This window comes from Heteronotia binoei, chromosome 13 (assembly GCF_032191835.1).
Source record: "Heteronotia binoei isolate CCM8104 ecotype False Entrance Well chromosome 13, APGP_CSIRO_Hbin_v1, whole genome shotgun sequence".
In the NCBI taxonomy this organism is placed as follows: Eukaryota; Metazoa; Chordata; class Lepidosauria; order Squamata; family Gekkonidae; genus Heteronotia; species Heteronotia binoei.
In genome coordinates, this window is record NC_083235.1 from 27,954,120 (window position 1) to 27,968,646 (window position 14,527).

The following is a 14,527-nucleotide window of genomic DNA, read 5'->3' on the forward strand; positions in this document are numbered from 1 at the left end:
CCAGGGTAGCCAGCTGGAGATCAGTTGTAAAAGCAGATCTCAAGGTCCCACCTGAAGCCTGGCAAGCCTATACAGTTTAATGCGTTTTTATATTTCTGATTTGGCAATGCATGGATGTTGCCTTTTCAAGATAATTGCCAGGAGCTTGGGAACTAGGGTTGCCCAGGTCTCTCTTGGCCACTTGGGAATGGGGGAGTATGGTTACCAAATCCAGGTTGGGAAACCCCTGGAGAATAGGAGGTGGAACTTGGGGAGGACAGGGACCTCAATGGAGTATAATGCCATTAACTCCAAAGGAACTGATTTTTGTCGTTTGTAGATCAGCTGTAATTCTGGAAGGTCCCCAGGTCCCACCTGGAGGTTGGCATCCCTAAAACTGTGACATTTCCCTAGCTGCTGCTTCTTGAATACTGTAGTGTTTCCATTTTGCTTTCCTTATCATTTTGCTTTATTTATTTATTTATTTATTTATTTATTTATTTGAATGTTTTAAAAAACCCAATCTTTCCCTTTTGTGCACTCTATCTTTTCAGCACTTGGAGTGCATCTGTCACAGCCAAGCAGCATAGTTATTCCCTCCTACAGTCGATAAACCACCAGGGGAGGGGGCAGACCCAGCTTCTCAAGTCCTGTACCTTTAATAGCCTCTTGATCCGCAGAAATCAACAGGTACAGCTTTTTCATGACATGGAGATAAGCATTATTGTTTGCTACTGTTGACTGATGAAGTCGCTGTAAAGGAGCAAAGGTCAATCAAACGGGCAATTTGAGTCCCCTCATCTCTCCAACAGTGCTAAATCACAGCATGTGCTGCTTCTAATGTTTACAATTACAAATGCTTTGGGGAGGGGGGAATGGGTGTTCTAGGAAGGCTCTAAATGGGTCCAACCCTGATGTTTCAGGGCTAAGAAAACAAATAGGTGACTCAATACCAGAAAGAAATAGCTTTCCTGCAAGGCACCACAAGCTGTTAGCATATATGTAAACACCCCCGCTATAGAGGTATTGAACTCTCACAGTGTCTAACGATACTTGTCAGTGACAAGTCGCTCCCCTTGTACTTTGGCCCTGAAATCTGCGGAGATCCATGCGTGAATGAGCAGGTAACTTTTAGCAACTTGGCAAAATAGTTTTAAGCTTTTGTTTTCCTCTTATGGAAAAATGGTATCTGCTCTGGCTGAATGTTTTCCTGGACTGCATAGAGCTTGGTTCTAGAAAGTGTTTTGGCTGGCTGAAAGAGTGGGGGTTAATTCCACCCCACTTGCAACAGTTTGTGAGGAAGGAGAAAGAGAGAGAGGTTGTTTGGCAGCAAGGAAGGGCAGAGAGAAACTGCAGAGAGGTCTGGCAGATGTTTGGTGTTAATCTAAAGAAGAAATCAAGGCCATAGGGAGGTGAAAACAGGTGTGCCCTGCACCCATGGTTGGGATCACAGTTTTTCCACACCATACGAGTGTGTAATCTTGGTATTTGGCACAGAATTCAGCTGCCCAGTTTGTATTTTTAATTTTTTAAAAAAAATTATGGCTGGATCAATGGGTTTGAAACTGTGTGTATAAAACTCGGGCCAATCTTGCTTAACTTCTGAGATCTAATCAGAACAGGTAGTCTGGGCTACCAAGTCAGGGCTCGGTCTCTCTCTCCCTGCCTCCCTGATATAGTTCTTGGCAGTACCAATATTTCACCCCCTACTTGAAGGACAGCATTGCTGGGTAGGTTACCTGCTGCTTTTGAAAATCTCAGGGCAGCCACGTGCTCCATTGCTGGGAATGGGGGAGTACCACAGCCTCCAGAGAGCTGAATAAATCAGTTTTTAAAAAATTAAGCACACAAAAGATTCCTGAAATAATACATTGTTAGAGTAGGATGCTTACACATACTGGTATCCACCGTTTTAAAAAATAAAGTTGGATATGTTTTCCTGAGGTGGAATGATACAGGTGGGGAATGCTTAGCCTCTAAATGAGCATAGACTTTGCACAGAATGTTAGAGGAAATCTAGATCCTCTTTAAGCCTCCTGATGTACTATTAGGACTGGGAGATTTTAGTTCCAATTCCCTCTCTACCACAGAAGCTTGCTGGGTGATTTTGGGCCAGTAGTTCTATCTCAGCCTTAAGCCTACCTCAGCAGGTTGTTCAGAGGATAGAATGGAGAAGAGGATAACGATGTAAGGTGCTTTGGATTCCCACTGGGGGAAAAAGTCGTGTATTAATAAATAAACCAAGTCCTTACTTTTCCAGGACAAAACCTGAGCATGTTGTTTTTCTTCATTGAGGGAACACGCCAATCTGGGATGGCTGTCCAGACTGCAATGGCTGTTGGTGGTATTCTCTGGGCTGTAACATGTTGGTGCAGATAATTTCTAAATGGCTTTGCCTTGGGGGAGTGGCTGCAATTTGAATTAGTTTCCTCTGTTGCTGGGATTTCCAGGGGCTTATTCGAGACCTGTGGCTGACAATGGCAGACAATGATCTATTATCCCATCCTGGCTTGGATAAGGTGGCTGGTGAGGAATTCCTGCTAGAAGCATTCCAGATTATGATGGAGGAAGGCATCAGGAAAGGGATGGATGCCTCTGAAAAGGTAAGGGTTCTAGAGCTTTTTCTCCCAATCTGATCCTGGCTTTTTTCCCATCTTACTGCTTCTGGGGTAGAGATGGCTAACCTAGAGGGTTAAACAACACATCGTGGTGTGCTGTGCGTTATGACTAGGTTCTCTGACCTGATTTGCAGGCTGTCATATATCAGCTGTGACTTTGTTGCTGGAAATTCAATTTCCTAGTACACGGATCCCGAACCCCCGGGCCGTGGACCAGTACCGGTCCGTGGCCTGTTTGCAACTGGGGCTTGAGTTGTATAATTATTTCATTATATATTACAATGTAGTAGTAGTAATAATAAGACGATGACATTGGATTTATATCCTGCCCTCCACTCTGAATCTCAGAACAGCTCACAATTTCCTTTATCTTCCTTCCCCACAACAGACACCCTGTGAGGTGGGTGGGTCTGAGAGAGCTCTCCCCAGAAGCTGCCCTTTCAAGGACAACTCTACCATTCCAGCAGCTGCAAATGGAGGAGTGGGGAATCAAACCCGGTTCTCCCAGATAAGAGTCTGCTCACTTAAACATTACACCAAACGAATAGAAATAAAGTGTACAATTGTATAATCCCAAAAGCATCACCGCCACCCCACCCCGGTCCGTGGAAAAATTGTCTTCCACAAAACCGGTCCCTGGTGCCAAAAAGGTTGGGGACCGTTGTCCTAGTATGTGTGTGCCCAATTCATATTGGAAACATAGAGCATGAGGAAAGAGAGAAGGTTTCTGCCTTCCCTCCCATGTCATTTTCCTGATCTGAACTGCCTCAGCACTGTGTTTCAGTTCCCCAATGAGGAAAATAGAATGGGGCTGTTTTAAGTTGGAAAAATAGTGTAGGGGAGGGTTAGGCCAAAGCTCCATTGCTCCATGTGACACAGTCTCAGACCAATTTCTTACTAGCAGCTGCTCCACGCCTGGGCTTCTGCTTTTCCCAGTTCAAGTGATCAACCACCCCCCCCCCCGCCCCCGCAAAGTTGCTGCATGGGCGCATTTTGATCTGCAACTCCCTCCAATTTCTCTTGCTGCTTCCTGCTCTTGTTTTTTTAGAGTTCTAGAAGCCTTTAGGAAAATTGGAGGGAGCCATGGGTCAAAATGTGCCCATGCAGCAATGGGTGGGGAATTGATCACTTGAGCTGGGGAAAACAGAAGCTTGGGGGTGGAGCAGCTGCTAGTGAGGAATCGGTCCCAATCTGAACTAGACCCCCATATGTTTAGGAACTGACTTCCCAACAGGAAATTCACAATTGATGTGTGACTGATGGAAAGTCAGTGGGAAAACCATAATGCACGGTTTTAATAAGGTGGCTGGTGAATCCTGCCATGCATTCTCTACTACAAGGTTCAGAAATTTATATTTATAAATTTATAAATAAATATTTATATTTATAAATTTAATTTATACCCCAAATTAATTTTCTGGTGTAATAAAGTTGGCATCATGATAGTACATAGGTATATAAAAAGTCCAAAGAGAAGCACAACTTGTCTATATCTCTGGCAGTACATGCTGCTGTCTTTTATATTCCCAGCTAGTGAAATGCTTCCTGTGTGGATCAGAACACACAATTCTTTTGCAAGGCAGGAAGCAAAAGAACAATGAGGCAGCTGGAGATTTTTAAGGTATTGCACTAGATAAAGATTCCAGGAAAGTCAGTCTGGATTGACAAACTAGTGGTTCAGATGAGCAGCTTTTATGAGTCCCATTTGAAGATCCATCTTTGCCCCTTTGAAGCAGTCCTCTGTGGTGGCTAAATGCCAAATTTCCCAAAATACTCAAAGACCATAGGTATTTTTCTGACCTGAAAACAGCCTATTTTCCCAAATACTCAAGTTTACGATTGCCTCCATCTGGGTGGATCTAAATACAGAAGATGCATTAACACCTTTTAAAAATCTCAGTGTGTAGCTTTAGATGAATGGGTCAGATGCTTGTTAGTTGCACTTTAAAGCATTAACTGCAAGATTGTGGCAGAACTGCAAAATATGTTACTACTTTAAATAACTTAAAGGCTCATGTGGACACCATCTGCAGAAGAGGTTGCAAAGCTGATGTTCTGCATTATTCACTTTTCTGCTTTTGTATTTGGAGGCTGCTAGGATTCGGTGATTCTGTTATACTGGATGATCTTCAATAGGTAGACTGGATCAGTCAGTCACAACGGTCAGTCTTGAGAGAGTGTGTGTGGCTGCTTCAGGTGTGCCTTCTTGGACGCATGCCTGGATCAATGCTTCTAAGAAAGGTTCCTCAGCTGGCTAATGAGTTTGGAATGACTACAGTTAATTCAATTGGTTTTTACAGACCACCTGGATGAAGCTGTATTCGGCCATTCCTCTATTTTTTTCCCCTTAATGGTGTGCTTAATGGTATGCAGTCCTAAGCTCTGCTCACGACCTGAGTTCGATCCCAGGTGGAAACTGGGTTCTCAGATAGCTGGCTCCAGGTTGACTCAGCCTTCCATTCTTCCGAGGTTTGTAAAATGAGTACCCAGCTTGCTGGGGGGGGGGGGGGGCGGGGGAAGTGTAGATAACTGAGGAAGGCAATGGCAAACCAACCCGTAAAAAAGTCTGCCGTGAAAACGTTGTGAAAGCAACGTCAGCCCAGAGTCGGAAACGACTGGTGCTTGCACAGGGGACCTTTCTTTTTCCTGTCTTTTGTTAAAGATCTAATTCTTGGCCATTTTCTTTGGAAGTTAAAGCACTCTTGATGGCACCCTGTGCTGCTCCCAGAATTGCTGCCCCTTTAAAATTGCATTTGTTTTTTTTTTTCCTGCCCAAGTTAATTACTTCGTAGCTCTTCTCTGGGGGGGGGGATAATTCATGAATCAACTGAAAATTACCTTATTAACCCAAAAGGAAGACAATCTTGAATGTAAGATGACCCCACTAAAAAGCATGTTTTATTACTTTACATAATTGCAAATGTATGCAAATTATAGGTGGTGCCCTCATTTTCTTGATGGCACATGTGAAAAAAAAGACTAGTCTTCTTTTTAGGTAAATAGGGTGTTCCCTCCTGTTCTACAGAGGAGGGGGAAGGAGAGAAGTACTGTTTTGCTTTGTGTGGTCAACCCAAACGAGTGATAACTTTTTAAAATCATTTCATTGAGAGCCAGTTTGGTGTGGTTAAGTGCGTGGGCTCTTATCTGGGAGAACCGGGTTTGATTCCCCACTCCTCTACATGCACCTGCTGGAATGGCCTTGGGACAGCCATAGCTCTTGTAGGAGTTGTCCTTGAAAGGGCAGCTGCTGTCAGAGGTCTCTCAGCTCCACCTGCTTCACAGGGTGTCTGTTGTGGGGGGAGGGGAAGGTAAAGGAGATTGTGACCACTCTGAGATTCAAGGCATAGGGTGGGATATAAATTCAACATCATCATCTTCTTCTTCATTAGCACAATTTTATTGTAAACAACAAAAAGCTGTGTGTTTTCCCTTCCTACAACATAAAAATGCCTAGTATTTAAGCCCTCCCATCTTCCCTCAGGGAAGAAGAGCTATTATCCATTTGTTTATGAATGCCTTGGTAGAACTTATCAGCAAGAAGAGAACTGGGGTAATTAGGCCATAAAGAAAGGATTGAAAGAGAAAGTACAGGAAGAGAAAGTCCAGGTATGCCTTAAAGAGACACAGTTTTATACTGAAATAAGTGTTGTTAGTCTTTAAATAGCTGCCTGCACTATGTTGGAGGAAACATGCAGTAGGATCTTGGCAGTGGAGATGGATTTTTAAAGGGGAACGTAATATGATTATACGAAGTACTATTATGCTAAGGAACATTGTACTGTTATACAGAACATTATGCTATGTTCTGTTCATTCTGGCCAACGCATCTGCCCACTTGAATCTATACTAAATCCTGCGTGAAACCTGTAATTCCACTTGCATGCAGAGTAGAGATCCTTCAGCAGTGCAAAAAAAAAAAAAATCATGTTGAGGAATTGGAACCATTCAAAGTCAGTCAGGGTTTCCAGTTTTAGTTCAGAAAATAGCTATTAGAAATTTGGAAGATGAGAGGACCTGGCAGTGTAATCTGTGTGGGACTGATATAAATCTGAACTTCTCAAAAGTGACATTGGCATGCCCATTAAAAGTTGAAACAAACTGTTTAATTAATAGAACAGATTTTGAGTCCAGTGGCACCTTTAAGACCAACACAAATTTCTTTAAGGTATGAGCTTTCATGTGCAGGCAGGCACACTTCCTCAGATAATAAACTTTCATTGGTCTTAAAGGTACCAGTGGGCTCAAAATTTGTTCTGCTGCTTCAGACTGACACAGCTGCCCACCTGGATTTAGTTTGTTGGGCTCCTAAGCCCTTGACCTACATCTAAGAGGATAAAGTCATACCATCTTGATTTTTTAGTTTTATATGTGAGCCCTTTGGAAGTAAAGTTGTCAACCTCCTGGTGGGGCCTGGAGATCTCCAGGGATGACAACCCTAGGATGACAACCTTCAGGTGGGATCTCAAGATCCTCTAGAATTACATTTCATCTCCAGACTACAGAGATCAGTTGCCCTGGCTAAAATCGATGCTTTGGAGGGTAGACTCTATGGCATTGTACCCCACTGAGGTCCATGTTGTCCCCAGACTTCGCCCAAAATCTCCAGGAGTTCCCCAGCCTGGATCTGGCATCTCTACCCCTTCATCCCTGCTGGTGGCCTGAGGGGACCTGGCAACTCTAATTACAACTGTTCTCCAAACAGATGGTGACTGTAGCCATGAAATTAAAAGACGTTTGCTCCTTGGGAGGACAGCTATGGCAATCCTGGGCAGAATAATAAAAAGCAGAGACATCACCCTGCCAACAAAAGTCCGCATAGTCAAAGCGATGGTATTCCCAGTAGTAAGGTATGGCTGTGAGAGCTGGACCATAAGGAAGGTGGAGTGCAGAAGAATAGATGCTTTTGATGCTGGAGAAGACTGTTGAGAGTCCCTTGGACTGCAGGAAGATCAAATCAGTCAGTCTTTAGGGAAATCAACCCAGACTGTTCCCTGGAAGGTCAGATGATGAGGCTGAAGCTCAAATACTTTGACCACCAAATGAGAAGGGAACACTCCCTGGAGTAGATCCTGATGCAAGGAAAGACAGAAGGCAAAAGAAGAAGGGGACAGCAAAAGTTGAGATGGCTGGACAGTGTTACTGATGTAACAAACACGAATTTGAGCAGACTTCAGAGGATGGTGGAAGACAGGGGGGCCTGGCATGACTTTGTCCAAAGAGTCGGACTTGACTGTGTGACTGAACAACAACAACAATGCTGCTGAGGTCCCTCCCCTTCCCAAACCATGCCCTCCCCAGGCTCCACCCCTAAAATCTCCCAGTATTTCCCAACCTAGAGCTGGCATCCCTATTTAGAAGGGACCTTGGGGGCACAAACTGGTCATCATATTTCCTTTCATGCAGGTGTGTGACTGGAAGGAACCAGATCACCTACATCAAATTCTGGACCTGGATCTAAAAGACAGTGGGGAGCCCCAGGAAAGATTGTTGGAACGTTGTCGGGAAGTTATCAGATATAGTGTGAAAACATGTGAGTGTCTTGTTCTGCCAACTAGTTCACTTGTGTGTGGTATTTACTCCAGATCTCTTTGGGGCATTGTGTGTTGGGAGTGAGGTTTGTGCTCTAACTGATTCTGGTTGATTATTTTGAGTTCACAGTCCAGCAGATTGCATTTTGCTCCATCATTACTGACTCTAATTAAAATGTTCTAAGCAAGTGAGATTAAAGGGAACATAAACCTCTGAATAATAATTAGTGCCTCTTTGTGTTTCTCTGTTTCATCTCGTGATGATACAGTTCATGGGTGGTTAATTATGGACAGTGGTTTTCTTCACTATTAAGACAAAGGGAGGGGGATGAATTTGTGCACACAACGGACCTAAAGGTGATTGGAACTGTGAGTTCAGAGAGTGCAAACCCTCCCCCCTCCCCCACATTTCTCTGCCCTTGTTAAAGAAGTAGCCAGGATTCAAGATAACCAGTCATATTCCTTTATTCACTATCAGTCTAAAATCTTGCAGCAACTTGCTAACTGGCTAAAGGGTTTAGATTCAGAGAGATCTCTCAAATGGTTTCCAGGTGACTAAGAGCTGCTCTGAAAGTTCTTTTGGAACACCAGAACCACGTAGTATTTTTTATCAAAACCAAACAAAAATGACACAAGAAACCCAGCATGCAATCTTTTAAGTTTGTCAGAATGCTTCATCAGGCACATTAGGGTTGCCAGTCTCCAGGTGGCATCTGGAGATTGCCTGCTATTACAGTTGATCTCCAAACAACCACGATCAGTTCCCAATGGCTGCTTTGGAGGATGGCATTATATCCTGCTGAGGTCCCTCCCCTTCCCAAACCCTGCCCTCCCTAATCTCTACCCCCCAAAATCTCCAGGTATTTTCCAACCTGCAGCTGGCAAACCTAATCAGGCTGGATGTTAAAATGCAGGGACACAAAGACAATTTGGTTCTTTATCTTAAATGGCCCTTTGCCCGCTTCTTTTTAGAGTTCCTTGCAGAATTTATAGGGTGCTAGGGCACAGTGGGACTGTATCAGTTTGCACCTTTGGTGCTGCAAGTCCCACCCTGATTCCATCAATGTCAGTGTTGTCTATCCATCCTGGCAGTGCCTCTCCAGGGTCTCAGGCAAAGGTCTTTCACATTGCCTGCTGTCTGGTGTTTTTAAACTGGAGATGCTAGGGATTGAATCTGGGACCATCCGCTTGCAAAGCAGAGGCTCTTCCACTCAGCCACAGCCCCTCATGAAAGATGACTGTGTTCTGCTTTGACCTCGGTAGCCCAGGCAAGCCCAATCTCATCAGATTTTGGAAGCTAAGCGGGGTCTACTCTGGCAAGTATTTGGATGGGGACCTCCTTGAAATACCAGTGGGAGGACAGGGACAGGCTGTATTCAGCCACCTCTCTGAATATCCTTTAGGCCCCCAGTAGGGGTCAGTCACCAGAGGTTGCCATGACTTCCAAGTTGACACTTACACACACACACAAATACAGAAACAACAAGCATTGTTCTGGAGAGGATTGTGTTCTGGAAAGGGCTGGTGTTAGATTATTGATCCCATATCCAAGTTGGCTGTTCTGGACTCAGGCTAACATCTCTCTTACTTTCTCCTTTTCCTAGGCCATCCTCGCTTTTTTAACCAGCTGTTTTCAGGGCTTGATCCTCATGCCCTGACTGGACAGCTGATCACAGACATGCTCAATACCAGCCAGTAAGTATCTGCTCTTTTGGCTGAATCGTTTCTAGGGCTGTCTCTTGAACCTGATATTGCTGTCTTGGACTGGAGACAGACTACCATTTTTAGAAGAAGTTTGAGAATGGCATTGTGTAACAAAGGATGTCCATGCATTTCTTTTGTCTCAGTTTGTTGTTTCTTCTTTTTCTGGTATTTTTGTATATTTTAGGTTTGTGTGTGTGTGTTTGTGTGCCATGTCAACCTCTAGTGACTGACCCCTCCTGGGGGCCTGAAGGATATTCAGAGAGGTTACTGACTAAAGCCTGTCTCTAACCTCCTGACTGGGTATTTAAAGGAAGTCTCCCATTTAAGTACTAACCACAGTCAACCCTGCTTAGGTTCCAAGATCTGACAAGATCGGGCTTGCCTGGGCTATCCAGGTCAGGACTTGAATATTTCTTCCAGCTCTGATGGTGATTTTTTTTTTTTTGCCTTGTCAGTTGACTTATGGCAACCCCATGGGGTTTTCAGAGCAAGATTTCAAGTTTTCAAGGTTTGCCACTCGGCCTCTACATCATGACCTTGGGCTTCCTTTGGTGATCTCTCACCCAAATACTAACTAACGCTGACCTTGCTTAGCTTATGAGATCTGATGAGTTCAGGTTAGTGTGGACAATCCAGGTTAAGAAGAAGAAGAAGATATTGGATTTATATCCTGCCCTCCACTCTGAAGAGTCTCAGAGCGGCTCACAATCTCCTTTACCTTCCTCCCCCACAACAGACACCCTGTGAGGTGGGTGGGGCTGGAGAGGGCTCTCACAGCAGCTGCCCTTTCAAGGACAACCTCTGCCAGAGCTATGGCTGACCCAAGGCCATTCCAGCAGGTGCAAGTGGAGGAGTGGGGAATCAAACCCGGTTCTCCCAGATAAGAGTCCGCACACTTAACCACTACACCAAACTGGCTCTCCAGTTAGGACCTGTTAGTGACAGATGACCTCAATTCTTGCCTGTCTATGCACTCACTGTTTTTGTGCCTTCTGAGCATGTGTAGTTGCTGGAACTCTAAGTTGTGTTTTCATTTGAAAAACAGATTAAAAGGGCATGACTGCCTCTACCTCCCTTCCTTGCTCTGTCAACCCATTTTGTGAACTCTGCTTTATTGGAGTATTTTAATGTGTAAATGTTTAACCATTGTAAACGCATAAAGAAGCATTGCTACACACTAGGCCATCAGGGGGGTTGCCAGTACATAATGTATTGAAAGCTTTAACCACCTCCCCCAGCCTGTCACGTCATATAGAGTCTTATCTGAGATGGAGAATATTTGAAGGCCATAACAAACTCCTAACCAAACGTATGCAAAAACCCTGGATAGACTTAATGTTATACAATCCAGAATGTACACAAGATGAAATAGTGTTTGGCTGAACTGAGACATAATGCCAGAATGTTGTTTGCCATTGGGGGAGCATGCCTTGGAAATTCTTGGGCCATGTGTTTCACATCCCTCCTTTCCCTCACTCATGGCTTATTGATTGATTCTCCACAAACCACAGTTCTTCATGATTTCTGAATCAGGTAACACAACAAAAATGTAGTTCTCTTGCCCACAAACTAGGATTCCAAACTACTGTTCAAGTCCTGCTTTGGAATCTTGTAGAACGGAGAATAAACCACAGTTTGTCACGATGTTTGAACAGGACAAAACAATAAACAGTGGTTTGATGGGAACCAGAAAGTCTTCAAGCCACCTTTAAGGCGAGGAGAACCCACAAGCCCAAGAACTGACAAGATTTGATCCCATCATGACACATTATGGGTTGTCATTACTTCTACATAGAGTTCTCAATGTCTGATTCATGCTGCTTAATGAAAAGTTTATTGTCTTTTTTTATTGGCAAAAATAAATAACTGGAAACTCTCATCCATAGTCACAGATATTTAAAATCTGTGATTTCTGCCTCATGTTTATTAAAGATTACTGGCGAAAGGCCAGACAAAAGCTGACTTGGAGGGTTGATTGGTCATAATCTCACAGAGGAGAAGTCCATTAGTGGCTACTAGTCAGGGTAACTAAAGGGAACCTTCAGAGGCAGCAAACCCTGTATACCAATGCTCAGGGGAAGGCTTTAGTCTCTGTCCTCTTTGTTGACCCTCCAGGACAACTGGTTGACCTCTGAAACATGTTGCTGGACTAGATGGGCCTCTCGTCTGATTAAGCAAGGCTCTTGTTCTGATCAAGCAAGGCACACATCGAGCCACAGAAAGTTATCCCCTCACTCAGTGTACTAACTATTGTACCATGATGCACCTGCTTCTATGGCAGGGGTGGCCAAACTTGCTTAACTTAAGAGCCACGTAGAATAAACGCACAATATGTGAGTAAAAGCCGCATGTGGCTCCTGAGCCATAGTTTGGCCACCCTTTTTCTATGGGAACATCACATCCAGCATAAAATGGGGGGTTGTGGTCTGCTTCATTTCTTAGTGCAAGAAAGTCCTTAGATTTCTCCACAGCCCTGCTTGTGTGTCTGTACCCATTTATGAATGACTGCTGAGTCATAAGTGCCATTGCTGAAAGGATGGGTTTTGATACAACTTCCCTGCTGTTCTTTGTGGCCTCTGGAGGCATCTCATTAGAAATTCCCATCTGCCTGTTTGTTGCATTCCAGGTATACATACGAGATTGCCCCAGTGTTTGTACTGATGGAGGAGGTGGTGCTGAAGCAGCTGCGGAAGCTGATTGGATGGGAGGGCGGAGACGGGATCTTCTGCCCAGGTATACAGCCTGTGAAAGGGATGGCTACATGGCATGGGTTCTTGTTGAGATTCACAAGCACTTTATCGCAGGTCATTCTACATCCTATCAAAGTAGCCATATTGCCTACATAGTGTTGTGTCAAACACGTTTGGGGAAACTCATTCTGAAGCAAATGTCTCCAGACAGAAATCCCTTGACAGTTCTCACTATAATTGTAAAGTGGACATGGAAACAGACCTTCTTGCTGCCTTTCATTTTTGCTCTTCATCTGCTCAGTTGTTGCATGCTTTCAAGTATATTTTGGTGGCCAGGGGTGCCTTCTACCAGTTTTAGTGGGTGAGCCAGATGCAGCCTTTCTTGAGTAAGAAAGATCTTGCCATTGGTCACTGTGGTACATGCCATGGTAGCATCCAGATTACATATTACTGCAATGTGCTGAATGCAAAGCTGCCCTTGAAGAGTGTCCAGGAACTGCAGTTGGTACAAAATATAGCAGGGAGAATGCTGTCTGGAGTGGGTCATAGGGATCCTATCATTCCATCTGCACTGGATTCCAGTCCATTTCTGGGCCTAATTCAAGATGCTGGTACTGATTTTTAAAGCCTTATAGAGCTTGTGAACTATGTATCAGGGGTGACCAAACTTGCCTAACGTAAGAGCTACATAGAATAAATATAAGAGGTCTGAGAGCCGCAAGACATGAATGTTAGATATTTGAAAGCCAGAAGGAAGAAAGGAAGGAAGATGGGGGGGGAGGTAGAGGTAAAAAGAAAGCAACTTTAAATGCATTGCCCAAGTTGCCAGCTGGCTTGGCGTGGAGAAGTGATTTAAAGGGACAAATGCCTTCATTTGGGTGCCACTCATCAAACACTAATTCTTGATGCTGGCCTTTCTGAGGAACCTTTAAGGTGTTATTTGGGAACTTTGCTGTTCGTGTTCTATCTTGTAATGGCCAATGGCTATACACAATAAATTTTATTGACTGACTGGGTGCCACTGTTACCTGTGGCTAGAGATGTGGCTATCCGAGAAAGGGTCTTCTCTGTCATGACACAAAAAGGTGAAATTCCCTTCCTAGGGTGATTTTGTTTATCCCTCATCATTGTCCGTTGCCTACAGGTGAGGGCTTTTCTGTTTCATCTGAAGTCCCTTACTGACCCTTCTTGTTCTTTAATTTCTGGGTTTATGTACATAATTTTAAAATTTGATTTTAATGTCTTTTTAATTGCTGTTATGTGCGTTGAAGGCCCTAATTGGGTGGAAAGGCAGCATATCAGTGTCTTAAATAAATGTTTCTTAGCGAAAAGAGCAAAAGCAGAGATCATCAGGAAGCTGAATTCTGCATCTGTGACTATGTTCTGTTGCTTTTCAGTGTTCCTGCAGAACTGCAAGATACATGTAGCTTAGGCTGTAAGTGTAATACATATCTGAACAAATAACATTTATTGTGAGTTCTCTGGTCTTTGATTCTGCACAGGAGGTTCCATCTCTAATATATATGCCATGAACGTGGCACGGTACCACCGCTTCCCAGAATGCAAGCAGAAAGGCAACTGGGCGTTGCCCAGGCTAGCCGCATTCACTTCAGTAGAGGTATGATCTTCTGTTTGTTTTTGCTTAGGGCAGTTCATGTGGAGGCTGTCCCGTGGGGTCTCGACTTTTGTAGCTGCCACTTCTGGATGTAACTCTAGGCTATCTCTTGCTTCAGAGATTATGGGTGGCTACTTCCCCATATGTGTGTACAGCCATCGCAGGGTCAAATTTTTAGTAGCTTTCCCAATTCCAGGCACAGGTTGAGGCTCTTGGGAGTGTGCCTCCCAACTATAAAAGAAAATGAAGGTCTGGCCAGTGAAGAAGCAGAGAAAAATGGGCATATGAATTAAGAGCTTATCCAGAATTCCCTGTGCCATTGCTGGGGATTCTGGGACACAATGACCAATTCCTCACTAGTAGTCGCTCCACCCTCTTGTTTCTGCTTCCCTA

At 44.1% G+C, this 14,527-nt stretch overlaps 1 protein-coding gene across 2 annotated transcripts in view; it reads left to right on the top strand.

The window, feature by feature from the left end:
* The first annotated feature begins 1,009 nt into the window (after positions 1-1,009).
* Positions 1,010-14,527, top strand: part of CSAD (cysteine sulfinic acid decarboxylase) — a 32,035-nt gene continuing 18,517 nt past the window's right edge. Inside the window, exons 1-6 of one of the 2 annotated variants that reach the window (XM_060251993.1) lie at positions 1,010-1,103; positions 2,430-2,582; positions 8,001-8,127; positions 9,730-9,820; positions 12,456-12,562; positions 14,022-14,137. In XM_060251993.1, coding sequence (XP_060107976.1) covers positions 2,457-2,582; positions 8,001-8,127; positions 9,730-9,820; positions 12,456-12,562; positions 14,022-14,137 — 567 coding nt within the window. In that variant the 5' untranslated portion in view covers positions 1,010-1,103; positions 2,430-2,456. Of the gene's footprint in view, positions 1,104-1,311; positions 1,402-2,429; positions 2,583-8,000; positions 8,128-9,729; positions 9,821-12,455; positions 12,563-14,021; positions 14,138-14,527 lie in introns of those variants that run through there. The other variant, XM_060251994.1, reaches the window with a different exon arrangement.